The following is a 26,879-nucleotide window of genomic DNA, read 5'->3' as shown; positions in this document are numbered from 1 at the left end:
TTATAATTGAGGCTTTGAAGCGATAATTGATCAATTTAATGTTCTATTTCCCACCAAGGCTTGAACCCAGGACTCTCCCGCACAGACGGGATGACGGTCGGCGGCTGTAACCTCCATTCGTTACAAGCGGGAAATTGAAACTATCCAACAATTCTTTGTTCAGCCAATCAGTAGCAAAGGGGAGGGGTTAGGAATGTAAATTTAGCAAATGGAAACGCCCATCATGACGTCATCTAGATCCAGTTCTCAGTCTGGTCCGCTCCTGTGCTATATAAGCCGGACTCTGCCGCACTCAGTATCTTGCAGTCTACTCGCTACATAGAGAAGATGTCTGGACGCGGTAAAGGAGGAAAAGGTCTCGGTAAGGGCGGAGCCAAGCGGCACAGGAAGGTGCTCCGGGATAACATCCAGGGCATCACCAAGCCTGCCATCCGCCGTCTAGCTCGCAGGGGAGGTGTGAAGCGCATCTCCGGCCTCATCTATGAAGAGACTCGCGGTGTCCTGAAAGTCTTCCTGGAGAACGTCATCCGTGACGCCGTCACCTACACCGAGCACGCCAAGAGGAAGACCGTCACCGCTATGGACGTGGTGTACGCCCTCAAGCGCCAGGGCCGCACTCTCTACGGCTTCGGAGGTTAATTCTGCTTCTACTCGGCTCCATCACATCAACCCAAAGGCTCTTCTCAGAGCCGCCCACATGTTCTATGGAAAGGCTACAATTCCTTGTGTCTTCTCTACTGAGAGGTTGTGTGATCTAGTGTTGCTCACGAATATTCGCAATTCGAATATTATTCGCGAATATCGCATATTCGCGAATTCGCGAATTTCGCGAATATAGCGCTATATATTCGTAATTACGAATATTCGTTTTTTTTTTTTTTTTTTTTTTCACAGTACACATCAGTGATCATCCCTCTCTGCTTCCAGCTTGTGTGGTGTAAAGAAGGCTCTAATACTACTGTGTGAGACTGGCGCGCGAAAATTCGCGTATGCGAAAATTAGCATATGCTAATTTTCACATATGCGAATTTTCGCGTATGTTAATTTTATATATGCTAATATGCACATATGATAGTTTTCGCATATGCGAAAATAAAACGGGAATATAACGAATATGCGAATATTCGCGAATATATGACGAATATTCGTCCATATATTCGCGAATATTCGCGAATTCGAATATGGCCTATGCCGCTCAACACTAGTGTGATCGGTGTTTTGCTCTTGTGGTTGCGGTGTTTGTTTTTCCCTGTCCTGCCATAATCGCTGCACCTGATCAGTCTATCGGTATTTCCCTCCTATCTGCCCCGGGAGATCTCTGAATGTTCTGACTACTGCTCTCACCATCAACATCATTCTTCCCCTCCTCCAGATTACATTACTTCCCTCCCCCACCACATCACTCACTACCTCCCTAAAGAGTCCGTGTTATAGAGGATGCAGATCTCCTGATAACGGGATATAAATGCGTCTTATCCGGATACCACTGGATAGACGAGTCTTCGCTCTATAGCACCTGTAAGTTAATTAATGGAGCAGTTCACACCGAACTAAATTGCTGCGGCTTTATTCTAGTGTAGATACATGTGGTTCCTCTTATTACTCCTCAGTAGTGTTGAGCGGCATAGGCCATATTCGAATTCACGAATATTCGCGAATATATGGACGAATATTCGTCATATATTCGCGAATATTCGCATATTCGTTATACTCCCGGTTTATTTTCGCATATGCGAAAACTATCATATGTGCATATTAGCATATACAAAATTAACATACGCGGAAATTCGCATATGTGAAAATTAGCATATGCGAATTTTCGCGCGCCAGTCTCACACAGTAGTATTAGAGCCTTCTTTACACCACACAAGCTGGAAGCAGAGAGGGATGATCACTGTGATGTGTACTGTGAAAAAAAAAAAAAAAAAAAAAAACGAATATTCGTAATTACGAATATATAGCGCTATATTCGCGAATATGCGATATTCGCGAATAATATTCGAATTGCGAATATTCGTGAGCAACACTACTCCTCAGTACGTTTCAGGCTGGCGCAGTGTGCGCTTCTCCCTGTGATACCGATCCTCACTGATGTCCCGGACTGTGATGGCGGCACAAACCCCCATACACCGGACTATGATAGCGCTATGTTCTACTCTTGTCCGATTCTCGCTGGGTAGTAGGAGTCCCGATGAGTAGGAGTCCCGATGATCACTGACTGTTCCTCTAAAGATCCCTGTATAAAGTTTTGGCGATGATTCCGCAAAAATAACATAAGAGATCATTGTAGAAATGAGCGGGAAACTCCCCAATATGTATAACACTACATGTCGGCCAATTATTCCTCAGCTTAATAACTAGTGTTGTTCGCGAATATTCGCAATTTGAATATTATTCGCGAATATAGCGCTATATATTCGTAATTGCGAATATTTGTTTTTTTTTTTTTGTTTTTAGTACACATCACAGTGATCATCCCTCTCTGCTTCCAGCTTGTGTGGTGTAAAGAAGGCTCTAATACTACTGTGTGAGACTGGCGTGCGGAAATCCGCATATGCTAATTTACGCATATGCGAATTTTCACGTATGCTAATTTTCACATACGTTAATTTTCGCATGCGCGAATTTACGCATATGCGAAAATAAAACGAGGGTATAACGATTATGCGAATATTCGCGAATATATGACGAATATTCGTCCATATATTCGCGAATATTCGCGAATTCGAATATGGCCTATGCCGCTCAACACTATTAATAACTATACATATCATCCAGCATCATGAGCGGGGAGAGGTACCGGTCCCCGCCACTCACCCCTGGCAGGTGCATGTTAATCTGGTTTACACAGACTAATAGGGGCAGATTTGGAGCTGATGGTATCGTCTTATTATGGATCTTTATCCCTGCGCCCGGATACATTATATCCATCAGCCGGTGACATTTGGGGAGCTATAGCCCTGAGCGTTGTAATTGTCTCATTATTGTAGTACACATGCCGCTAAAGGGTTAACAATGAGCCGTGTGCGCGGTCCCGTCCGATGCCTAATGCTGATTGGCCGATCACAGGATGTTCAGGATTCGCTTCCTCCAGACCCGATAACAATGGAGAGATCTCCACGAGATGTAGAGCCTGATCCTGTGTCTGACTACTACCCTCATCATCCTTGTTTCACTATTGTACCCCCCAGTCAGTGCACACAGATTATGGCGGCAGGATGCGCGTCTCATAAACCCCGGCGATTCCGATCAATAGATTCCCCGGTCAGTAAATTAGGATTTATAGATTGTGCAGACTACATATTATAGCGTTACCGCAACAATTCACTCCAGTAAGGCTGTGTGATCGATCAGGACCGCGGAGATTATAGAAGAAATAATCGGGGAATCTGGTGGAGGAGATACTGATCACAAGACAGATCAGGCAATGGGTTAACTAGAGAACTCTACAGCGCCCCCCGCTCCACCACAGGAGAATATACATCCTGCAGTCAGTGAGAACCGCAGCCGCCGCTCTGATCTCACCCGATCCCGGAGCAGAATATAATATATATCAATACTGTACTGACAGAATAGCGGCCACATATACAGAAGAGAATACGGGGAATACAGACAGGAGAAGCTCCAGCTCTATTATAGACAATGTGGCGGCTCTTAGAAGAGCCTTTGGGGTGACAGCAGGAGGCGGAGCAGGTTACTTGGCGCTGGTGTACTTGGTGACGGCCTTGGTGCCCTCGGACACGGCGTGCTTGGCCAGCTCTCCAGGCAGCAGCAGGCGCACGGCGGTCTGGATCTCCCGGGAGGTGATGGTGGAGCGCTTGTTGTAGTGAGCCAGGCGGGAGGCTTCCCCTGCGATGCGCTCGAAGATATCGTTGACAAAGGAGTTCATGATACCCATGGCCTTGGAGGAGATGCCGGTGTCAGGGTGGACCTGCTTGAGCACCTTGTACACGTAGATGGCATAGCTTTCCTTCCTGGTCTTCCTCCGCTTCTTGCCGTCCTTCTTCTGAGTCTTGGTCACGGCTTTCTTAGAGCCCTTCTTGGGGGCTGGTGCAGACTTGGCGGGATCAGGCATAATAATCACTCACAATCCTTCTTCACTAGAACAGAGAGAATAATGATGCCTCCTCCTCCCACCGCAGCCGTATTTATAGGCAGCCCATGCAAATAAGAACTGCTGTCTGCTCGTTATTCTACAGGAGGAGCAAGTCATGTGACCTGTGGGAGCGTCATTAGCCCCGCCCAGTGAATTATTTATTGGTGTTTCTTCAAGTCTCGTCACCATTGGCCGGATTCAAATCTACCCAATCACAGGAGACGGAGGGCGGAGCAGAAACATATAAAAGGCAGCAGAAAGAGAATAACGGTGACATCTCAGAGGAAATTCTCTTGTACGTTTGGAATTCACTTATCATTATGTCTGGACGCGGCAAACAAGGAGGGAAGGTTCGGGCTAAGGCCAAGACCCGCTCATCCCGGGCAGGACTCCAGTTCCCCGTCGGTCGTGTGCACAGACTTCTCCGCAAAGGGAACTATGCCGAGAGGGTGGGCGCCGGTGCTCCGGTCTACCTGGCCGCTGTGCTGGAGTATTTAACCGCTGAGATCCTGGAATTGGCCGGTAATGCCGCCCGGGACAACAAGAAGACCCGCATCATCCCCCGTCACCTGCAGCTGGCCGTGCGCAATGACGAGGAGCTGAACAAGCTGCTGGGTGGGGTGACCATCGCCCAGGGAGGCGTCCTGCCCAATATCCAGGCCGTGCTGCTGCCCAAGAAGACCGAGAGCAGCAAAGCGGCCAAGAGCAAGTGATCACCGCTTATCCCAGATTATCCCGAACACCAAAGGCTCTTCTAAGAGCCACCACATTGTCTCCTACAGAGCTGGCGCCGCTGATCTCGGGTGTGATAGGGATCTGGGCTGTTATAGGGATTAAACAACATCCGGCACATTTTATCTAGTATAGGACACCGTGTGGGTTGTGCAGAATGTAGTTTGTATTGGAAGGGTTAAGTCTCGTAATGAATACGTTTTCTCACGATGTAGTTTACGGATCCTCCACAATAGACGGGACCGCAGTGTAGAGATGGCGCCCCCTATACTGTAGCCTCCTGTGTAATGGAAGCTCCTGAACACATCGGATCTCCAGCCGCATTACACAGCGCGGCCTCCATCCAGCCGATCAGGGGGTCAGCGCTTCTCCATCGCTGGTTACATAAAGATCCCGGCACTCGCTGTATACAGTGACCGGGAATAATCGCCCCAGAGCCGGCCGGAGATCAGCCAATAAGTGCTCGGTATCCGGCTATAGAACTGTTATTTTCCCGCTCATTCTACAGTTATCGCTGTAGAATGAGAATAATGAATAAATACAAATATAAATGACACAAATATAATTAAGAATAAAACGAGGAAAGTTGTAGTAAACTAGATAGTCTCAGCTGGGTCTCTCGGAGAACAATAACATTGATCATGAAACATAATAGTCATCTCAGAGCCCTTTAGATACTAGTATTATTGTTAAAATAGATAGTAATCACATAAAATAGTTAACCCATTATTGCACTAGTAAAACAGACAGATCGGTGAAGTGAAGGAAAGGCTGAGCTGTTATAAAAAGTAACAATCCCGTTAGATGTAACGAATGAGACACTAGAAACACTTTGTTACTAAGAAAATGTCTCAATATTAATTCCAATAAAGAAACATAAAACACCATTTGAATAGTTTTGGTTGGACACAATGTATGATATCGCACTGTGTGTATGCTACCAATGAAATTGTGAGTCCTATGCGCAATATTCGTAAATTATAGTCCTGAATTAATAGTAAAAGGCCGGTGTACGCTCACCCTCCTGCTGTCTCGGCTCAGCTTGTGAATAAATCGGCCGTGCATGGAAGCCTGAAGGGGAGAGATCGGTGGGGTCTATTTTAACCAATAACATTAATAACCACAGGGTCCTGAGATTAATTTTATGCTTCATAATAAATGGTATATATATATATATATATATATTATTTTTTTTTTATTCCCTGTAACTTTCCTCTTTTTATTGGAATTTAATTGTTCCTTTTGCTCCATTCTTTTCCCTTCCATTATTAGTATCCCATTCTCTATCCCTTCCCTCCCAGGAGGCTGAGATTCTCGGACACTTATTCGGATAGAGAACACCGGAGGTCTAGGAGATGATTTACTATTAATAGATTAGTCCTGAGCTTTTCTATTAGCGCTATATTCACACGGACACGCGTTATATTCACATCGGGGAGGATTTTTATCAATGACGGGCCCGGGAATCTCTCCCCCCCACTAAGACTTCATCAGGTCTAAATACACGGTGATCGCTGACAGGATTTGGTAGAACAGAGCATGTGACTTAATCGGCCAATCCCCGTTCAATGTGGAATATATGTAAAGATCTAGCCGACTTACAAATGTCAGAACAATTCTGTATAGAAGAAGGGATTTGGCGGCCTCTCTAGTCCCTTTCCTGACTGTGTGTAGGAAGGAAAGCTGCTGACCTCTAGATGCCCTTGTCTGATTGGATGTGCAGCGGAATAAAATGGATTGTAAAACAACCGCACGATCAGGGTTCACACTGGGCGATCTCTTGCAGCTGAGTGACATAATATCGGAATTTAGTACATTAAATAACAACAAAATGACAATGTATAAAATACAGGATAGCTTTCCCCGCCGCATTCTCAGCAGTGTCGGGCTGCAGGATGTGATCGGTATCAGGTCTGGAATAGGACAGGGACGCGGCTCCTCTATATACTCTGCAGGGAAGACCCCGTATACACCCACCATTGTGATGTCAGCCCCGGACATAGTGTCCTCTCTCCTCTCCGCCTCACTAGAATCCCCCTGATCGGCCCCAACAGTTTCCCCTCCGCCGCCTTTTTCTTCCTATTTACAGAAACAAGAGGAATGTAGTCACGTGTACAGGGAAGAGGACGAGACAAAGGGAGAAACGATCAGAAGAAGAGCGGGAATTTCAAAATGGTCAACTGCGGTGATCAACCAATGAGCGAACATTCGGGTCTATAACTCCACCTAGAGTTAACCCTTTAGTGTCCTCTATGCATCAATTAGTCACAAGTGTCGGGAGACTGAAGCCAGCAGCACCGATCACACAGGGGCATTACACTGCAAAGGTCACGATTTACATCACTATAGTAACTGAATATAATTCAGTACTGAGGGGGTTCACTGCAGAGAACAATCCCGGGATCCTGCTTAGGAGAACAGGCGGAGTATAGGAGCAGAACAATGGAGAGGATAAGGAATCAGCTCGTTCTATAGATAATTTGGTGGCTCTGATAAGAGCCTTTGTGTTGTATGCGGGTCCCGGGTAGATCTAAGCTCTCTCCCCACGGATCCTGCGGGCCAGCTGGATGTCTTTGGGCATGATGGTGACCCTCTTGGCGTGGATGGCGCACAGATTGGTGTCCTCAAAGAGTCCCACCAGGTAAGCCTCGCTGGCCTCCTGCAGGGCCATGACCGCCGAGCTCTGGAAGCGAAGATCGGTCTTGAAGTCCTGGGCGATCTCTCTTACCAGGCGCTGGAAGGGGAGCTTCCGGATCAGCAGCTCGGTGGACTTCTGGTAGCGGCGGATCTCACGGAGAGCCACTGTACCTGGACGGTAGCGGTGAGGCTTCTTCACCCCACCAGTGGCGGGAGCGCTCTTCCTGGCGGCCTTAGTAGCCAGCTGCTTGCGGGGAGCTTTCCCTCCGGTGGATTTACGAGCGGTCTGCTTGGTCCTGGCCATGATCCTCTGTACACGTACACAGCGGAGAAGTGATGGAGAACGAGCGCGGAGCAGAACATTTATTCTCCTCGTCTTGTCCCCATTGGTTCATGTAAACCCCACCCCTGCATCCCATTGGCTGATTCTTACAACCAATGAGCCCGCCAAAATACGTGTGACGTCAGCAATTGTTCTTTGTTAGAAAGAGGCAGGACCCATCCTCGCCCTATTCGAGCCTTCCCTGCGGATGGACGTAACTCCCGATAATAGCGCCCTCCCCCGTGTCCCCTCAGACATGACGCGGTACCGCATTTCGGGTGTTCACACTGATTGCCTGCCGCTCCCCTATATTCAGACTCTATTCGGGACTGCATGACTTTAAATAGTAATAAAACTAAGCAGCAAACTAACCCTCGGGATGGGGGAAATAATATGTGCACAACCTATTACCCAAAGGGTTACATTTATCCCCCAATGTCTGGCAAGTCAATAATTTCCATAATCCCGTTTATCCTTAGGGCGTCTATCACAGCAGTGTAAATCCTTATAGTTTATACATAGGATCTACAATGTGTTACAATAGTGACACCTGGTGGAGAGATTTATAATCTTTTTGTTGCCGATTTGTAACAATAATTATATTTCCCCCAAGCGCTGACCCTACAAGTGTTACAGCGGCAGAAAGATACAATGGTTGGTTACAGATCAGACTCAGCTGAGTGTTCATAAGGGGATCTAGAACTAGTAAAGGCAGATGTATTGGGATTGATAAAATATAATAAAGTGATAATATAGATTTATATCACTGTATTATATCCTTTATGTATCCCGGGGGTTACACGGGCGGGCATTGATCGTACAGCTCTGTCTGGAGGAGGTGGTGGCTCTGAAAAGAGCCTTTGTGGGATAAGTACAGGACGAGGCTCCCGATTATTTCTTAGCCGCGCTCTTCTTGGCTTTAGTCACCTTCTTAGCCGGGCTCTTGGCAGCTTTGGGTTTGGCCGCCTTCTTAGCCGGGCTCTTGGTCACCTTCTTGGGAGCAGCCTTCGGCTTCTTGGGGCTCTTGGCCGCTGCAGGCTTCTTGGCTTTCTTCGGACTCTTGGCCGCTGCAGGCTTCTTGGCTTTCTTCGGGCTCTTGGCCGCGCTCGGAGCCTTCTTTGGCTTCTTAGGGGATTTGGTCGCTTTCTTAGCTGCTGCAGGCTTCTTGGCCGCAGCCGCCGGCTTCTTCTTGGCCGCCTTGTCCTTAGTCTCCTGCTGGTTCTTGTTGATCTTGAAGGATCCGGAGGCGCCGCTGCCTTTCACCTGGAGCAGGGTTCCCTTGGTCACCAGCCCCTTGATGGCCAGCTTCAGGCGGCTGTTGTTCTTGTCTACATCGTATCCTCCGGCAGCCAGAGCCTTCTTCAGGGCGGCCAGAGACACCCCACTGCGCTCCTTAGAGGCGGACACGGCTTTAACGAGCAGCTCGGACACGCTGGGACCGGAGGGTTTATGGCTTTTCTTGGCGGCTGATTTCTTCGGCTGCTTCTTGGATTTTGCGGCCGGTTCGGCGGGAGGAGCAGCGGCTGGTGCGGTTTCTGCCATCTTATAAATCACAACTACAGAAATATCGTGAAGGATAAATGCTGAGACCGGAGCTGCTGGCGCCTCTTATATGTACAGCGGCTGCGCAATGATTGGCTGCTGAGATGTCACCGTTCGGAGCTGCTATTGGCTGACACAGAGAACAGGCCCCGCCCCAACCCGTCTGGACCCGGCCGAAGTTCCGCTACAACCTTGTGCTTCCCTGCCCGGGATAAAATATCTTTACCGGCTAGAACCGGACAGGAGAGCTCCCCTTCTCCGTGTCTTCCTCCTCCCTAACATCCCCCCTAACGGTTTATACCCGTCATTATCGGAGGTGCCGGGGAGGAGCCGGGAGGAGGCCCCGGGATCTCCGCCACAGTCTTCCCGATCTGCACATCACTGTGTATCCGGGAATATAAATCTGCTGCTGGGGATCGTTCCTTCTATTCCCGGCACCGGTCACCATCACACGGATCTTTACTACAACATCTACCGTCCAGGAAGCTGATTGCACGATGCGGAGACGGCCTGGAGCTGCTGAGAGCCCCGGAGGGTAACACAGGCGGCGCCTCCGCTCACTGCCAGCTCCCTGTCCCGATATATAGATATAATACGGACAACGTGTCCATTTACTGACCCGGAGATGATGGGGGGAGTTGTCTACAAGTAGATGTGATGACTGTTCTCTCCTTCATCTTCTTTACAGCTTCCCGACCCATAACACCCGCAGATGTCTCCTCATGTCTGCAGAGAGCACTTGGCCCGGGTGCGGGGGGGAGGAGGAGGATTTGGACCTAGAGCTGGGGCTCCTACCCCCTGGGGATATTCTCTCACATCCCGGCTGTGCCGGAGGTCAGGGGGAAGGGGATACAGATTCTCCATGATGGGGAATTATGTGATCTCCCTGTTGTTATTCTTTGTAATCTCCAACGTGTTTTGAAGCCACCGGGCAGGAGCTGTCACAGCTGATCCGGCTTCGGGGAGTGTTCGGGCCGGGAACTGAGGAAGGAGATGCCGCAGTTATAAGATCTGATCCGGTCCCCGACTGAAGCTCTGGAAGTAGAAGTGGTCGGGTCGGAGGATCGTGTCCGGGCTGCTCAGAGGTGAGAAAGGAGACAGTGATAGCGGGAACCGGCGAGGACAGAGCGGAGGGAGCGGAGAGCAGTGACGGGGGTCAGAGGGGCTGAAGATGGAAGGAGAAGTGAGGAGAACAAAGAAGTCAGAATCCTGATCCAGATACAAGAGACTCCGTATTCTCTGTAGGATCCTTCACCCTCACAGAATGTCTTCTATCCCCAAATCCCTCGTCTGTTAAGTGATGACCCCGAGGATCCTATTGTGATTTCTCTCACAGATTATCTCCATTACAGGACCTGCTTGTACATTACCAGGATGACATCGGGGATTCATATATTGGTTGTATATATGGTCCTGATAACAGAGAACATTATACCTGGGAGAGAAAGCCCCATCCCGGCCGCTGCACTGATACTTCCATGTCATATTTGTATTCCACACAACAATTGTATGAAGCCAGTCCGCCTGCTGAATCCCAGCTCCTGTGCTCGGGAAAGGTGGAGAGCCGCACAGCAAGCATCAGACTGCCGACATCCAAGAGGAACTCCAGCCGGGCGGACAATAAAACTCTTCTTCTTTATTATCTTCTAATTAATAATGTAATAAAATATTATGTTTACCTCATACAATGCACGGAATGATAATGTATCATATTAATATAAATGGTTTATATAGATAACAATGTGAATTCATACAGATGTAACAGGTAAGTCCACAAACTAGACTCCACCCTACAGGTTCGGAACGGGATATAACACGGTATAAGTATAACCATAAATCTCCCTGTCTCTGATAGAATGATGTCATTTATACTTCCATTGTAAATGTGCAGAGGGACCGATGACGTCACGGCCCATGTACATTAGGGACATGTCACCTACTGTGTTACAGAATGTCCGTGTCATGTATTATATAGATGACACCAGACCCACAGCCCATCCACAACGGGGTAACATTATAAAGTAATAAATTCTTTGTTTTGTGCAGTCTCTCCAGGACCAACACATCTTATTCACTCTTTATGATGGACTCCTGTCTGTTAGTTTCCACGTTGATACATTAGTTATTTATTAATTTGTTTATTCTTATTAATACATTGTTGTTACATTGTATACTTTTGTAATTCCCCTTCCTGCTCTCAACGAGACTTCTCAGGAGAATTAGGGGTTAATGAGCAGAGACTGTAATAGAGTAATACTTTTTTATTTTTATATACACAGGTTGTCATTGAATACAACTATTGGTGATCGGGACTAAACCGCGTAGATTCCATTCCTACCACAAGTGCAGAGACCTGCCCAGTATTATCATAAGGTGTCTGAACAGTAGGTCCCAGTTCACACATGAGATCGCGGCTGCACTGTCATCTCTTGTCAGGTTTCCCCGGTCAGGGGCCGGAGGTCTCTGATAGAATTTCCCTTCCTTGGAAAAGATTCATCCTGAGCTTTTCTGTTATTAGCGCTATATTCACAAGGACAAGCGTTATATCCAGATCTGCTAGATAGGATAAGGTTACATTCAAGTATTTGTTTAGAGAAGCCGAAGACTTTGTCAGTGACGGGAATCTCCTCCCCGGTATACAGGCTCCGATACATGTATCTCTATGGGGTTTATTTGGTTAACCTTCTGTTTAATGCAAATTAGAATCGAATCCTTAATTGAATTACTAGGTAACCGCGTAATAACAGGAAACCACAGAATTGTCGGGAACCTGATAATCACCAATGTAATTGCTGTTAATTGACACAAGATGTCGCTGTTGTACAATGAATGGAATAAAGAACTAGAACTGTGCGGCGAGTAGATGGCGCTATATTTATTAAAACAGTATAAATCCTTACAGTTACAGTTTATACAGATCAGATACATTGTGTTACAATAGTGACACCTGCTGGTGAGAGATTTGTATTCTAATCTTTACATGTTACCAAAGTGTAACGTCGAATATTTATATTTTCTCAGGTTCTAATTGAGACACAAATAGATACAACGATAGATGGTGACTAAGACTTGTAATAACAACACAACAAGTTCAGCTGCTCTTATATCTGGTATAGGATAATCAGGGGTGGAAGAGTCTAGAATATATACATACATCTGCATTGTGCTTGATATAACAAAACATAATAATAAAGTGATGTAATATAGAAGAGCTTGTATATTAGGATGTGGAGTTACAGATTTCCAGTCTCCAAGGTGATGAATTATGTGATCTCCTTGTTGGAGCTGCGGGGCAGGAGCTGTCACCTCTGATCGGGCTCCGGGGAGTGTTCGGGCCGCCAGGAGAGAAGAGAGATGCCGCAATATAATCCGGGGAGAAAGAGGAGAAAGGGGAAAGTGATAGAGAGAACGGGGATAAAGTCACCATTATACTTATATATGACATGTCTAATAGACGTGTTGGGCGCCTATATTCGCAATGCGAATATTTATCTTGAATATTTGCATTTTTCTTTTTTTTGTCATATCACAGTGATCATCCCTCCCTGCTTCAAGCTTATGGTTTAAACAAGGCTCCAATACTCGTTACAGTGTCAGACATTCACATATGGGCCTATGAGACTGATCATGTTTGCTGAAGATCACGCGATATTGTGCATGTTAATTTTATGGCGCATAGTAAAAAAAAAGGCCGCAAATTGTACGAATATTTGTCAATATATTAGCGAAATATCGCGAATTCTAATGTGGCCTATTCCGCTCAATGTCTATGAGAGAAAATGCCATATATCGGCCTCTATTCCGGACACTGTTTGGGGCCGTGTACCCCTCATTCCCCCGAGGAGTCCGGGGAATATTGGTCTTTATATAGGAAAGTGTTTTATTTCTTTTCTGTTTAGTTTTTTCTTCCAGTATCAGCTGGAGGACTATGAACCCTGCGCTGCTGTTAGTTATCGGGGTGAAAGGTCACAGGAGGATTGTGTCCTCTATGGAAAGGGTTCAGGTCTTTTATTAGGACAGATTTTGTTACGTTCATTGTTCTTGTTAAGATCCTGATAGATGGGGAATTATTTATCATATATTGGGGGTACAGTCCACATAAAACATAGGCCGCTCTTTTTCTGTAATTTCTTATAGATAGAAACTGACGTGAATTCCTCCGGTCTGACCCCAGATCACGTGGGGTTATACATTTTTAGTGGCGGCTGCAACACTGGGAAACCCTGATCCACACCCGCAGGTCCTTAGGAGATCTTCAGGTAGGTTACACTTTTATCCCCAGAATAACTTGGAGCATTGATCAGAATATTGGATTAATTTGTCTATGAAGTTGCGACTTTTTGCTCAGGGAATAGTATAATTTAATGCGGAAGATTTTTTTTAGCCCGTATTATCACAAACCTAAAACTAATAATCATAAATCTAGAATATATAATAGTTATTCTGAAATAAGAAGTATAAATGACTGTTATCATTTAGTTTAAAGCTCCATAGGGTCTTCTTGTCTCTTATACAGAATGGGCAGCAGGAGGCCGCGGCTGTAACACAATGACCTGTCCCTGCTGCACAAGTCATATGGGAGATATCTGTTGTATTATTGTCATTTTTTTTTAAAATAATACATTATTAATTTATTATATATATCTGCAAGAGATCGCCCAGTGTGAACCCTGATCTTGCGGTTGTTTTACAATCCATTTTATTCCGCTGCACATCCAATCAGACAAGGGCATCTAGAGGTCAGCAGCTTTCCTTCCTACACACAGTCAGGAAAGGGACTAGAGAGGCCGCCGAATTCCTTCTTCTATACAAAATTGTTCTGCCATTTGTAAGTCGGCTAGATCTTTACATATATTCCACATTGAACGGGGATTGGCCGATTAAGTCACATGCTCTGTTCTAACAAATCCAATAATTCTTCCCCATAACTGTCAATCTCAATCACCAATTAGAATGGTTTCTATAATTGACAGAGATCAGAGGAAAGTATCTGTCTATTGGCCAGAACCGAGCATGTGACATCATCATGTGACTTCATCATCCAATCCCCATTCAGTTGTGGAATATTTAAACCTCTGCTAGTATTAAAAAAAAAAGTCAGAATAATTTTGTATAGCACCTCTGTGTAATGTAATTAAAAATAATATAATTTAATAATAAATAGTATTAAAAAAATCCCATATGTCTATAAAAGGAATCAAGGACGCAGTTGGTCATTGGTGTCCCTGGGGGCCCCATGTGCTGAAACTCTGCAGGCGGCTGCCCTCAATTCACATTTTGTCAGCAGTAGTCATAAGCTGTTCTATTCACTGACAGCAGTAGTCATAAGTAGTTCTATTCACTGACAGCAGTAGTCATAAGCAGTTCTATTCACTGACAGCAGTAGTCATAAGCAGTTCTATTCACTGACAGCAGTAGTCATAAGCAGTTCTATTCACTGACAGCAGTAGTCATAAGCTGTTCTATTCACTGACAGCAGTAGTCATAAGTAGTTCTATTCACTGACAGCAGTAGTCATAAGCAGTTCTATTCACTGACAGTAGTAATAAGCGGTTCTATTCACTGACAGCAGTAGTCATAAGATGTTCTATTCACTGACAGCAGTAGTCATAAGCAGTTCTATTCACTGACTGCAGTAGTTATAAGCTGTTCTATTCACTGACAGCAGTAGTCATAAGCTGTTCTATTCACTGACAGTAGTCATAAGCTGTTCTATTCACTGACAGTAGTCATAAGCTGTTCTATTCACTGACAGCAGTAGTTATAAGTTGTTCTATTCACTGACAGCAGTAGTCATAAGTAGTTCTATTCACTGACAGCAGTAGTCATAAGTATTTCTATTCACTGACAGCTTTTTTTTTTTATACAGTTTGTCATTACACTAAATGTAAATCGAGATTTTCCTAGCTTGTGACGGAAAATATTAGTTATATGAAGACAGGAGGCGAGTATCTTATGCATTATTCTTTCTTTAATAATGCCCATAGCAGAATTTTCAGTATTCAATTCAATATAAAAGAAAAAACTACAACTCCCAGCAGTCCCAGGGCCACAGCGGCCACTCCCCGCCTTTAGCCACTATATAAGGGACTGCCCAGTATGGATCCTCCTCTTTCTGAATGCGAAACACCGCCGCACAGGAACCCAAAACTGCATCCGGACCTCTCCATCGCCACTCAAATCCACGACCAGCCGGTCCACCACAGTAGCTTTCGGAGACAATCCGGACAACCTGGCCAGCGAAGGCCGAACTTCATCCCAACGGGGACTGTAGAGAACCCAAACAGTCTGCAACAAACAGGTCAGCCTCCTTCCGGAAAACACTCAACATGCTCAATATCCTGCAAAGAAAACAAAGAATCGTAATAGGGTTGGGTAAGGGAGGGAAGATACTCGCCTCCTGTCTTCATATAACTAATATTTTCCGTCACAAGCTAGGAAAATCTCGATTTATATATCAGACAGGAGGCTCATATCTTATGCAAGTTCAAAGCTTAAACTATAAGAACAAAATAAATATATAAGTTATCCGACCACCATATTATAAAACCGACATGGAGACATGCTCCTCCGGTCTGAAGTAAAAATGGCGAAACGTGGTCTCTGACGACCAATCCGCTGCCATCAACAGGTCAGTGAGGGAGCCCCCCGACGTAACTATCTTAGTAGCCATCGCCCCTCTGGAAGAATGCGCTCCAAAGAGGGAAACGTCTATACCAGCCATCTCCATGGCGGCGCGTACCCAACGCGCCAGGGTAGCGGACGAGACTGGATGATGAGGCCTGACATACGAAACCAGGAGCTGAGAAAAGGCCGGAGAGCGTAAGTTGGAAGTTTGCGTTTCATAAGCCTGTAGGCAACGCACAACACACAATCGAGGATGCGCGGGAAAATAAGGGTAAAAAACTGAATGAATACCCGTCTTTGTCCTTCGGACCACTGAGAACCTGACCCCCTGAGGCGAAAATTGACGCCTAGAAATGTCCAGGGCCTTTACGTCCGAGACTCTTTTAATGGAAACCAGACATAAAAGGACCGTAAGTTTGTAAGACAAAAGCTTTAATGACAAAGCCTCATTGTCCTCTCACCTGGCAAACATCTCCAGCAAGCTGGAAACATCCCAAGTGGACTGATACCTAGGACGGGGCGGTCGCCTAAATTTAATGCCCCGTAAGAGCCTACATACCAGGGGGTGTTTGCCAATCGGCAAAGCGTCCACCGGATAATGGTAAGCCGAAATGGCCGATCGGTACACATTGATGGAACTGTAGGACTTACCAGACTCAAAAGAGTCCGCCAGATAATTTACCACCATTGCTACAGGTGCTTGTACGGGATCAACCTGTCGTTGATCACACCAACGTATCCAGAGTCTCCAGGCTGATCGATATGCCGATCGAGTCCCGGGGGCCCAGGCCAGGGCGAGGAGGTTCCTAGCCCATTCCGAAAGGTCGCGGTCCGTGTCGGGCACCCCGAAACCAACCATGCTAGGAGAGTTAGGCTGCCGTACGCTACCAGAGGGTGGAGACCCCTGGTCGGATTGGAGAGGATCTGCGGAAAAAGAGGGAGCAGTCTGGGGCAATCCACTGCCATCTCCAGAGCAATCGGAAACCATGGTTGCATCGGCCACCAGGGGGTGATCAACACAACCGTAGCCTTCTGGTTCGCTATCTGTATGAGAACTTTGGGGATCATCGAAAACGGGGGAAACGCATGGTGTGTCTCCCCCGTCCAAGATTGTCGGAGGGCGTCTACTGCTGACGCCTCCGGGTCCGGCCTCCAGCTGAAGAATCGCGGTAGCTGGTGGTTGAGGCGGGACGCAAATAGATCCACGCCCAACGGACCCCAAAGCAGCTCCAATTGCAGGAAAACTAAACGATCCAGACGCCAGTCGCTGGAATCCAAGAGATAGCGGGAATTCCAATCTGCTACTGTATTGGAAATCCCCGGAATGTACTCCGCCATAGGGATAATATTGCGGGAGAGGCAGAAGTGCCAAAAATCCTTGGCAATATCCGCCAGGATCCTGGACCTGGTGCCCCCCAAGCGGTTGATGTACTGCACCGCTGCAATATTGTCCATGCGTAATAATACGCAGCAATTGGAAGTTTCTGGCAAAAAACTCCGGACGGCGAACAACGCCGCCAGCATTTCCAATGCATTGATGTGTAGGAGAGATTCCTCGATGGACCAGCTCCCTCCTGTAGAAGCGTTGCCGAAGCGAGCGCCCCAGCCTCTCAGACTTGCGTCCGACTCTATGATGGCGTCCGGACAAGAGTTAAAGATTGTCTTGCCGTTCCACTCGACGGCATGGCGAAGCCACCACTGCAATTCTGCCCTGGCTTCTACCGAGAGGGACACCTCGTCTGCGTATCTGAGACCCTGACGCAGATGAAGGATCTTGAGCCTCTGGAGGGCCCTGTAATGGAGAGGGGCCGGAAATATGGCTTGAATGGAGGCCGCTAGAAGGCCCACCAGCCGGGCAAGTACCCGTAACGATAGGAAGCCTTTGCGTAGCAACGCTCTGATCTCCTTGCGTATGAGGGCCAATTTTGCTCTGGGCAAACGGAGAACGGCCTGATTGGTGTCCACCAAGAAGCCTAAAAATTCCAGTTCCTGAGCTGGGATGAGAATCGATTTCTCTTGGTTGATCAAGAAGCCCAGCCCTTCCAACAGAGATATCGTCCACCTCATGTGCTGGTAGGCCTGTGCTTTGGAGCGAGTCATGATAAGGAGGTCGTCTAGATAGATGATCAGACGCACCCCCCTGCTTCTTAGGGACGCCACCACTGGTTTCAGGAGTTTGGTGAAACACCACGGGGCGGACGATAGACCGAAAGGAAGGCACGTAAATTGCCACATTCGATCTCTCCATAGGAAGCGAAGAAGTTGTTGCGAAGAAGGATGCATGGGGATGGTGAGATAGGCGTCCTTTAAGTCCACCTTTACCAACCAGTCCTCCGGTTGAAGAAGGTCTCGAAGGCAATGTATGCCCTCCATTTTGAAATGTCGATAAGCGACATGCTGGTTCAGGTCTCGAAGATTTATCACGGGGCGATAGCCGCCCCCTTTCTTCTTTACAAGGAAGAGGTTGCTGATAAACCCCGGGGAAGAAGGGTCGACCTCCACCACTGCCTGTTTGGACACCAGGTCCTCTATTTCGTTGTCTATGAGAGCAACGTTGCGCTTTGCAAATCTGATAGGGGGCGGAATCACGCCCATTTCTGGTAAGGACAGAAGTTCTATGTGGAAACCTCTTATAGTCGTTAGTATCCACGCGTCTGCCGTAATCTCAGACCAAGCGTGGGTAAAATGTATCAGTTGTCCCCCCACAGGTATGTGTGAAAGTGGAGTGCGTGGAACACTTACCGGTATATGGACGAGATCGGGGGTAACCTCTGTTTCCACGTCCGCGCCACGGTCTACCACGGGGTGGGAAAAATGGCGCTGGCTGCGCCACTGACACGGTGTATGGAGGGGGAGCCTGAGGGTATTGTGGTGGAGCAGTTGCCCTGAGATAGGGTCTGTAGGTGGAAGTGCGGCCGGCAGATCGGCCCCTACTTCTGCCGGCACGGGGAAAAATCTTGTTTGTTCCAGATTTTTTTAATGAAGTTTGGGCTTTATCTAGACTGTTGAATAGCCCCACAAACTTATTGATGTCTTTTACTAAGGTGTCTCCAAACAGCATACCCTCTGCTGCTGGACCTGGCTCGGATTCGGCTAGGTGGGCCAGTTGCGGATCAAGCCGTATGAGAATGGAGCGTCTGCGCTCAATAGAGCAAGCGGTGTTGGCGCTGCCCACCAGACAAATGGCCCTCTGGGCCCACCCACGAAGCTGGGTCAAATCGACAGGTTGGTCTGTCGTCGCTGCCTGTTCAGACAAATTTAATATTTTTGTAAGAGGACCAAGTAGGTCCAGAATGCGGTCCTGGATGGTCCTAAAAAACCGATCAATCCCCTTCTAGGGGAATTTGCCCGACTTCATCAAATATTTGGATAAAATGGGATCTATCTCTGGGGTTGATACCACTTTTTTAGGAATAAATGGTCGTGGGCACTCTGCCCTGAGTTTGTTGCGATTGGTCCTTTCAAGTGACCTGCGTGCCCAGAACTCTACGTACTGGGACACATGGGGCAACGGGGTCCAATCCCCAGAACGGGGGTGGGATATAGCATCAGGGTGAAAAATTGGTTCTCCCAGGGTATCTAGAATGGCTTCGCCCTGAGATTCAGGATTGGCGTCATTATTGAGCGCCGATGTCCCAGCATCCTCGTCAGCAAAGTCAGACTCTGAGACCTCAGTCTCACCCGACTCATCGGATGAATCCTCATCCGGGGAATCTTCATAAGAGTCGGGTTTTGCCCGCCTGGCGGACTTATGCCTCTTTGGTAACTCCCTGAGGCTCAGGGGTTGGGAAGAGTCAGAGGGATGCGTGGGGTGGCAGTCCGTGGGGGGAGCTGCCTGGAGCATATTATTTACTTCCCCTGCCGGGGAGTCAGGGGCCGCCATGGTATGCTTCCGTTTGTGCGAAACTTTACCCTTTTTTTACAGGCGGCTCACCGCTGTGGGACAGCGGTATAGGGGTGAGGGATAGAACTGGATGTGATCTAGAGGGTGCCACGGCAGACGCCAGAGCAGCCTGGACCGATTTGTTTATGAGGTCCTGAATTTGTGAGGCACTCAAAAATTGCGCCGTATCTAACGCCAGTTCATCACCCCTATTGGAAGTGGAAGAGAAGTCTTCAGTCATGTTGTATTGTATTCCCTAGTATAGATATATATACTACACCGGTGCGAGCTTATTATCTGTAGTACTCGCAAAATAGATATACATATATATATATATATATATATATATATATATATATATATATATAGGCCTAGCACTCACTAAATATAGATATAAAATAGACAATGAATAACTAAGAACGGAATAAATTCCGCTTTTCAGACCCTATAGGTTAGCCCAGGCTCCTACCTCCAACACCGATAGCACTGTACTGGCGCTGCGGTGTGAGGGGAGCCTAGGATATGCGGCTCCAGGGACGAAGTCTCACGAGACTATGTCTCCTGTAGTCCCTATTGGATCGCGCTGGAACCGCCCACCCGACGCGTCAGGTGGGCACGCCCCAGTCTCAGAGAAGGCCGTGAGAGGAGACGCGGCCCGCGCTGAGGAAGATCCGCCCCTAGCCCGCACGCGCGAAAGAGCGCAGCAGAAGGAAGAAGAAGGAGGAGGAAAAAATGGCGTCGCCAGAAGATGGCGTACACCAGGTAGGACCAAAATAGAGGGTCCAGGGGAAAAAAACGGGGTAGCGCCCAGCGCCACCGCGAACTACCGATAGAGACCGGTAACCCAGAAAGAAAAACAGAAAACAATAAGAATAATAATGATAGAAAAGTATACAGGAAAAACAGAGATATATGCAGCCGGTAGAGGAGAGTCTCCACCAGGCCAAAGAGTAAAACTCCTATATACTATATCTAAGACAATATACATATATATATATATATATATATATCACAATACTTATCTGTGTAACGTCTGCCATGAGCAGAAAGAAAGATGAGGATCCATACTGGGCAGTCCCTTATATAGTGGCTAAAGGCGGGGAGTGGCCGCTGTGGCCCTGGGACTGCTGGGAGTTGTAGTTTTTTCTTTTATATTGAATTGAATACTGAAAATTCTGCTATGGGCATTATTAAAGAAAGAATAATGCATAAGATATGAGCCTCCTGTCTGATATATAACTACTGATGATCAGGACTGAACAGTGTAGAACCATCACCACCGCCTGGGCAGAGGCCAGTATATATCATCTCAGGTGTATAATACATCTCTATAATGTGGAATATATGACCCCAGTAGTGCACATGAATCCCCTGTGTCATACGGGTAATGTACAAGCAGTTCATATAATGGAGATATTATGTGAGTTACAAATTACAATAGGATCCTGGATACCATCAGTTATTAGAATAGGGATCCGGAGATAGAATAGGGACACTGTTATCGCTGAGGATGATGGGGATGATTGTCAACTACATTACAGTCTGGACAATTGAGATGTTCAGTCCTTGAGAAAGGCGCAAATAATCGACGTAACCTGTGACAGCAGTAATTACATCTGTAAAGACGTTCAGCACCGAAGTAGTTAACAGCACCTCCACCAATTGTTCTGGGACCACATAGTCGGGGCAGGAGGCACTAGGACCCAGCGCTCTGCAGGGAAGACCTCACCCCTGGGCGCTGTCCAGTAATATCAGTGACCCTCGTATTCTACAGCCAAAGGGGACAAATCTGGGGACAAGTTCTGCTTCACTGCGACTCGGCTTCTACAGACTAAAGTGCATAGAACAGTTCTGATGTAGACAATATATACAGTATAAAGCGGCTGCACTGATAGAATATCAGCCACAAATATAACAAGGATAATTCTAGCAGATAGAAGCCCCAGCTCTATTATAGACAATGTGGCGGCTCTTAGAAGAGCCTTTGGGGTGACAGCAGGAGGCGGAGCAGGTTACTTGGCGCTGGTGTACTTGGTGACGGCCTTGGTGCCCTCGGACACGGCGTGCTTGGCCAGCTCTCCAGGCAGCAGCAGGCGCACGGCGGTCTGGATCTCCCGGGAGGTGATGGTGGAGCGCTTGTTGTAGTGAGCCAGGCGGGAGGCTTCCCCTGCGATGCGCTCGAAGATATCGTTGACAAAGGAGTTCATGATGCCCATGGCCTTGGAGGAGATGCCGGTGTCAGGGTGGACCTGCTTGAGCACCTTGTACACGTAGATGGCATAGCTTTCCTTCCTGGTCTTCCTCCGCTTCTTGCCGTCCTTCTTCTGAGTCTTGGTCACGGCTTTCTTAGAGCCCTTCTTAGGCGCTGGTGCAGACTTGGCGGGATCAGACATGATGGTTCAGGATAATGAAATATTCTCCTAGAGAACAGAGATCAGTAATGATGAGAACCAGTGGCGTTGCTAAGGTTGGTGTCACCCGGTGCGATAGAAAATGGTGTCACCCCATACCTACCCCCCCCCCCCCCCCAGTAAGGTGAGGACGTGAGGTTGGCAGGTGGTGCACATGCAGCCACGCACATGAGGACTGGGGGGGTGAGGGGGGCAGGGCCAGCCCAAGGCATTGTGCTGCCTGGGTCCAAGAATGGAATGCTGCCCCCCCCCCCAAAAAAAAAAAAGAACAAACACGCATGTATATATATGACAGTTCACCTCACAGCTCCCCCCCAATACAGTGACCATATAGAGGTATATACCATCTGTACACAGGATATATCTACCATGTAAGTGATTATTAACAGCACCATATAGAGGTATATACCAGCTGTATACAGATCTGTATACCATAGTATAAGTGATTACAATTGCATTTAGGAACTCACAGTTACATGTTTTCTGATCAGCGTCGTCCTCTTTTCTTTTCTTCTCCATCCGGCTCAAGCCGCCATGATGTCTTCTTCCAGACAAAACTTCCTTTCTTCCGCATCTGCGGGACAAACATGTTAGACATTTTTCCAGCGCTCTCCATTGCCAACCCCATCTTTGCCATTTCAATTCTAAACCCCCACCCCTTCTGAACCATTTCAATTCCCCCTTCTTATCCCCTCTTTGCCATTTTAATCCCCCTCCTCCTTCTGATAGGGGGAGGGGAAGAAATGGCATGGGGGGGGGGGGGGGTAATTGAAATGGCATAGGGGGGATTGGGAATTGAGATGGCCCCTCTGATCCCCCTGTGCATTTCATTAACCCCTGTCCTCCCCTCTGTGTCATTTCATGAACCCCACTCCTCCCCTGTGCCATTATATTAACCCCCACCCACCTGTGCCATTTAACTTACCCCTTCAACAACTCTCATGATGGGAGTTGTAGTTTAGAAACAGCTGGGGGCACCCTGTTCCTAAACTACAAATCCCATGGTGGGAGTTGTAGTTTAGCAACAGCTGGTGTAAAAATGCCACCAGCCTCCTGTTGCATGACTACAACTCCCAGCATGCCCTTACAGTGAGGACATGCTGGGAGTTGTAGTTTTCCCCCTTTGCTTTTACTTACCTCAGTCTGGACCGGTCCGGATAAGTTCGGCAGGGCTGCGGCGGCAGTGACTGGCTCCTCTATGGGCGCGCGCACTGCCTTATGCTTTGAACAGGCCCACGCTCAGGCCGGCCGCCGATGTGACGTGAGCTCACGTCACTCTCTCCCAAGCAGCCACCGCGCGGTGCTCTTAAAGAGCGATTCCTGCGCGATTCCTGGACACCCCGCGGGCCGCTCAGATGAGGACCGGGGGTGGGGGGGGGATTGGTGGGTTGGACGGTGGACACGTGTGCACATGAGGACCGGGGGGGGGGGGGGGGGTTGCTGGCGGACGTGTGCAAATGAGGACGGGGGGGGGGGGGGGGGGGGGGTTGCTGCCGCCTGTGGTGTCACCCCTCCAGGCTGGTGTCACCCGGTGCGCTCCGCACCCCCCGCACCCGGGTCGCAACGCCGCTGATGACAACAATATCTGCCGATCCTTTTATTCCTGTCACATTCTAATTTAGGCGGCTAAAGAGCTGGCTCCCTATTGGTGGGAAGGAGGGGGCGTGGTCTCACTATCATCTTTCCTTATTCCCCATTGGCTGCTGTATTTGCCGCTGAATATTGGATTTGTATCTGACCAATCACAGAGGCTCCTTCCTTCTCCATCCGGGTATAATAGGTGACGCAGAGCGGGGCTCCATACCGTCTCGTCTGTACAGTGAGCAGTAGACATGTCTGGGCGCGGTAAACAAGGAGGGAAGGTTCGGGCCAAGGCAAAGACCCGCTCATCCCGGGCAGGACTCCAGTTCCCTGTCGGTCGTGTGCACAGGCTCCTCCGCAAAGGGAACTACGCCGAGAGGGTGGGCGCCGGTGCTCCGGTCTACCTGGCCGCTGTGCTGGAGTATTTAACCGCTGAGATCCTGGAATTGGCCGGTAATGCCGCCCGGGACAACAAGAAGACCCGCATCATCCCCCGTCACCTGCAGCTGGCCGTGCGCAATGACGAGGAGCTGAACAAGCTGCTGGGTGGGGTGACCATCGCCCAGGGAGGCGTCCTGCCCAACATCCAGGCCGTGCTGCTGCCCAAGAAGACCGAGAGCAGCAAAGCGGCCAAGAGCAAGTGATCACCGCTTATCCCAGATCATCCCGAACACCAAAGGCTCTTCTAAGAGCCACCACATTGTCTCCTACAGAGCTGGCGCCGCTGATCTCGGGTCTGATAGTGTTATTATTATTGGGCTGTTATGTGGTATTTAAGAACATCCTGCACATCTGCTTCATGACACATAAGGTGTTGGTTGTGCAGAGATGTCATAAGGGTTAAGAGGATTTATTTTCTCACATCAGATTAATGTCAGATGGACACAGATCTGTGAGCGACCGCCGATCACTAACCGCGGGCATCACCCAGCGCCGCCTCAGTGATCGGCTTCACATCGTCCCTTGGGTGGAGAGGAGTTTATTGCTCTCAGACACAGCCGTCCTGCAGATATCTTCTATTTCAGAGTAATAAAGTTTTCTAATGAACACGTTACTAAACCCTTATTTATCAATGAAATGTGGATGAGGTCACTGGTTGTATACAGTAATAATCGCCCTAGGGAGACATCACGTGGTATTACATGGGGAAGGGGAGAGAGCGGGAATTTCATAATCCCCAAAGACAATGTTCACCGATCATCGGGGGCTATAGAGCCGATGTCTCGTATGAATTTCCCGCTATCGCTGTGTTCCAGCTTCTATTGTGAATATTCCCCAAAATATAGAGAATTATCATGAAAACTGATTCTACCAGCGGTAACAGAGAATATTCCCTATAAATAACATCTACGAGAAATCCAGAATAATGAGGCGGGAAAGAAAAGTCTCCGGATGTTGTCGCTGCAGACGGGCAGATAGCGATCAGATGGAATTCTCTAGAATATTGTGCGGATGACTCGGGCAGTATTGTAGGGTGTGAACACTGCAGATCACCAGGACCCTGCACTCTCTCTAGGATTCTCTCCGGTCACAGCGGATTATATCCCCGGATCTCTCGTCTATTATCTGATTATACTGAGGAGTAATATAGAGGAACCGCAAGTATCTACAATATAATAAAGCCGCAGCCGCTCATCACATCAGTTCTGTGTGAACAGCTCCATTATTAATAGACCTGCAGGGCGCCCATCTGTAGGGGGTTGTGCACTTAATGGGCGCCCTGAGGTGCTATAGGGTGAAGACTCATCTATCCAGATAGCGGGATATAGATCGCTGCGTCTACCGGATACGATCAGATCTGTATCTGCTAAAACACGGACTCTCTATGGAGGTTTATAGTTACATGGTGGGGGAAGGGAGTAATGTAATCTGGAGGAGAGGAAGAATACTGTAGATGGTGAGAGTAGTGATAATACCGAGGAAGATGAGGGCAGTAGTCAGAACACTCGGGAGATCTCCAGGTAGATATACAGACAGTTAAAGCGGGAAATACCCACAGACGGATCAGTATCGAACATTAAGGGCAGATTATGTCAGGTGTTTCACCGATCCGTCGGCCAAGATAATAAGCACTGCCCGGACATGGTGGGAGATGTAGGATCTCTGGATTATGTTCTCTATAATCCCCATCACAGTAAACATCAGTCTCCGATCACGAAAAAAATATAAAATGGAGAATAGGGAAAATACAAACCGCAACCATCAAAGCACAAACACCGACCACTCATTAGAGAAGACATCACAAGGAATTGTAGCCTTTCCATAGAACATGTGGGCGGCTCTGAGAAGAGCCTTTGGGGGGGGGGGGGGAGGAGAAAATTTCAGGAGAAGAATTAACCTCCGAAGCCGTAGAGAGTGCGGCCCTGGCGCTTGAGGGCGTACACCACGTCCATAGCGGTGACGGTCTTCCTCTTGGCGTGCTCGGTGTAGGTGACGGCGTCACGGATGACGTTCTCCAGGGAGACTTTCAGGACACCGCGAGTCTCTTCATAGATGAGGCCGGAGATGCGCTTCACACCTCCCCTGCGAGCTAGAAGGCGGATTGCAGGCTTGGTGATGCCCTGGATGTTATCCCGGAGCACCTTCCTGTGCCGCTTGGCTCCGCCCTTACCGAGACCTTTCCCTCCTTTACCGCGTCCAGACATCTTCTCTATGTAGCGAGTAGACTGCAAGATACTGAGTGCGGCAGAGTCCGGCTTATATAGCACATGGGCGGACCTGAAAGAAAACTAGAACAAAAATGACATCATCCGGGGGCGTTTCTTTTAACCACATTTACATTCCTGACCCCTCCCCCTTTCCGTTGATTGGCTGAACACGAGACAAGAAGGTTTTGAATTTCCCGCCCATTCCAAAACGTTTGCTGCATTTTTCCGATTCTAAATAATCAGTTTTTTTTCTTACCGCGATTCTCCCCAACATTCTAGAGAAGAGCAGTCGTCATTGTACCGAGCGGGAATGGTGATCGGGCAGGTGTGTGAGCTGTATGTTACACACATGGGAGAGGATCAATAGCAGCACAATAATCTGTCAGGTGTATAATGTGTG

At 48.0% G+C, this 26,879-nt stretch overlaps 5 protein-coding genes across 5 annotated transcripts in view; 2 read left to right on the top strand and 3 right to left on the bottom strand.

Annotated features, from left to right (window-relative positions):
• The first annotated feature begins 287 nt into the window (after positions 1–287).
• Positions 288–26,879, top strand: part of LOC130267548 (uncharacterized) — a 48,847-nt gene continuing 22,255 nt past the window's right edge. Inside the window, exons 1-2 of the mRNA XM_056517496.1 lie at positions 288–613; positions 22,396–22,433. Coding sequence (XP_056373471.1) covers positions 328–613; positions 22,396–22,433 — 324 coding nt within the window. The 5' untranslated portion in view covers positions 288–327. The remainder of the gene's footprint in view (positions 614–22,395; positions 22,434–26,879) is intronic.
• On the bottom strand, positions 8,496–9,329 carry LOC130267526 (histone H1B-like). Its single transcript, XM_056517471.1, has one exon. It carries the CDS (start codon positions 9,327–9,329, stop codon positions 8,679–8,681), a length of 651 nt encoding a protein of 216 aa, XP_056373446.1. The 3' UTR covers positions 8,496–8,678.
• On the bottom strand, positions 21,738–22,232 carry LOC130267534 (histone H2B 1.1-like). The gene has a single exon (XM_056517480.1). It carries the CDS (start codon positions 22,230–22,232, stop codon positions 21,852–21,854), a length of 381 nt encoding a protein of 126 aa, XP_056373455.1. The 3' UTR covers positions 21,738–21,851.
• Positions 23,925–24,546, top strand: LOC130267530 (histone H2A type 1). Its single transcript, XM_056517476.1, has one exon. It carries the CDS (start codon positions 24,083–24,085, stop codon positions 24,473–24,475), a length of 393 nt encoding a protein of 130 aa, XP_056373451.1. The 5' UTR covers positions 23,925–24,082; the 3' UTR covers positions 24,476–24,546.
• Positions 26,165–26,879, bottom strand: part of LOC130267518 (uncharacterized) — a 47,227-nt gene continuing 46,512 nt past the window's right edge. Inside the window, exon 3 of the mRNA XM_056517463.1 lies at positions 26,165–26,479. Within this exon, the coding sequence (XP_056373438.1) occupies positions 26,165–26,479 (315 nt within the window). The remainder of the gene's footprint in view (positions 26,480–26,879) is intronic.

The sequence above is a fragment of the Hyla sarda genome, chromosome 4 (genome assembly GCF_029499605.1).
Source record: "Hyla sarda isolate aHylSar1 chromosome 4, aHylSar1.hap1, whole genome shotgun sequence".
Classification (NCBI taxonomy): domain Eukaryota; kingdom Metazoa; phylum Chordata; class Amphibia; order Anura; family Hylidae; genus Hyla; species Hyla sarda.
This window is presented reverse-complemented; position numbering and strand designations above follow the sequence as displayed.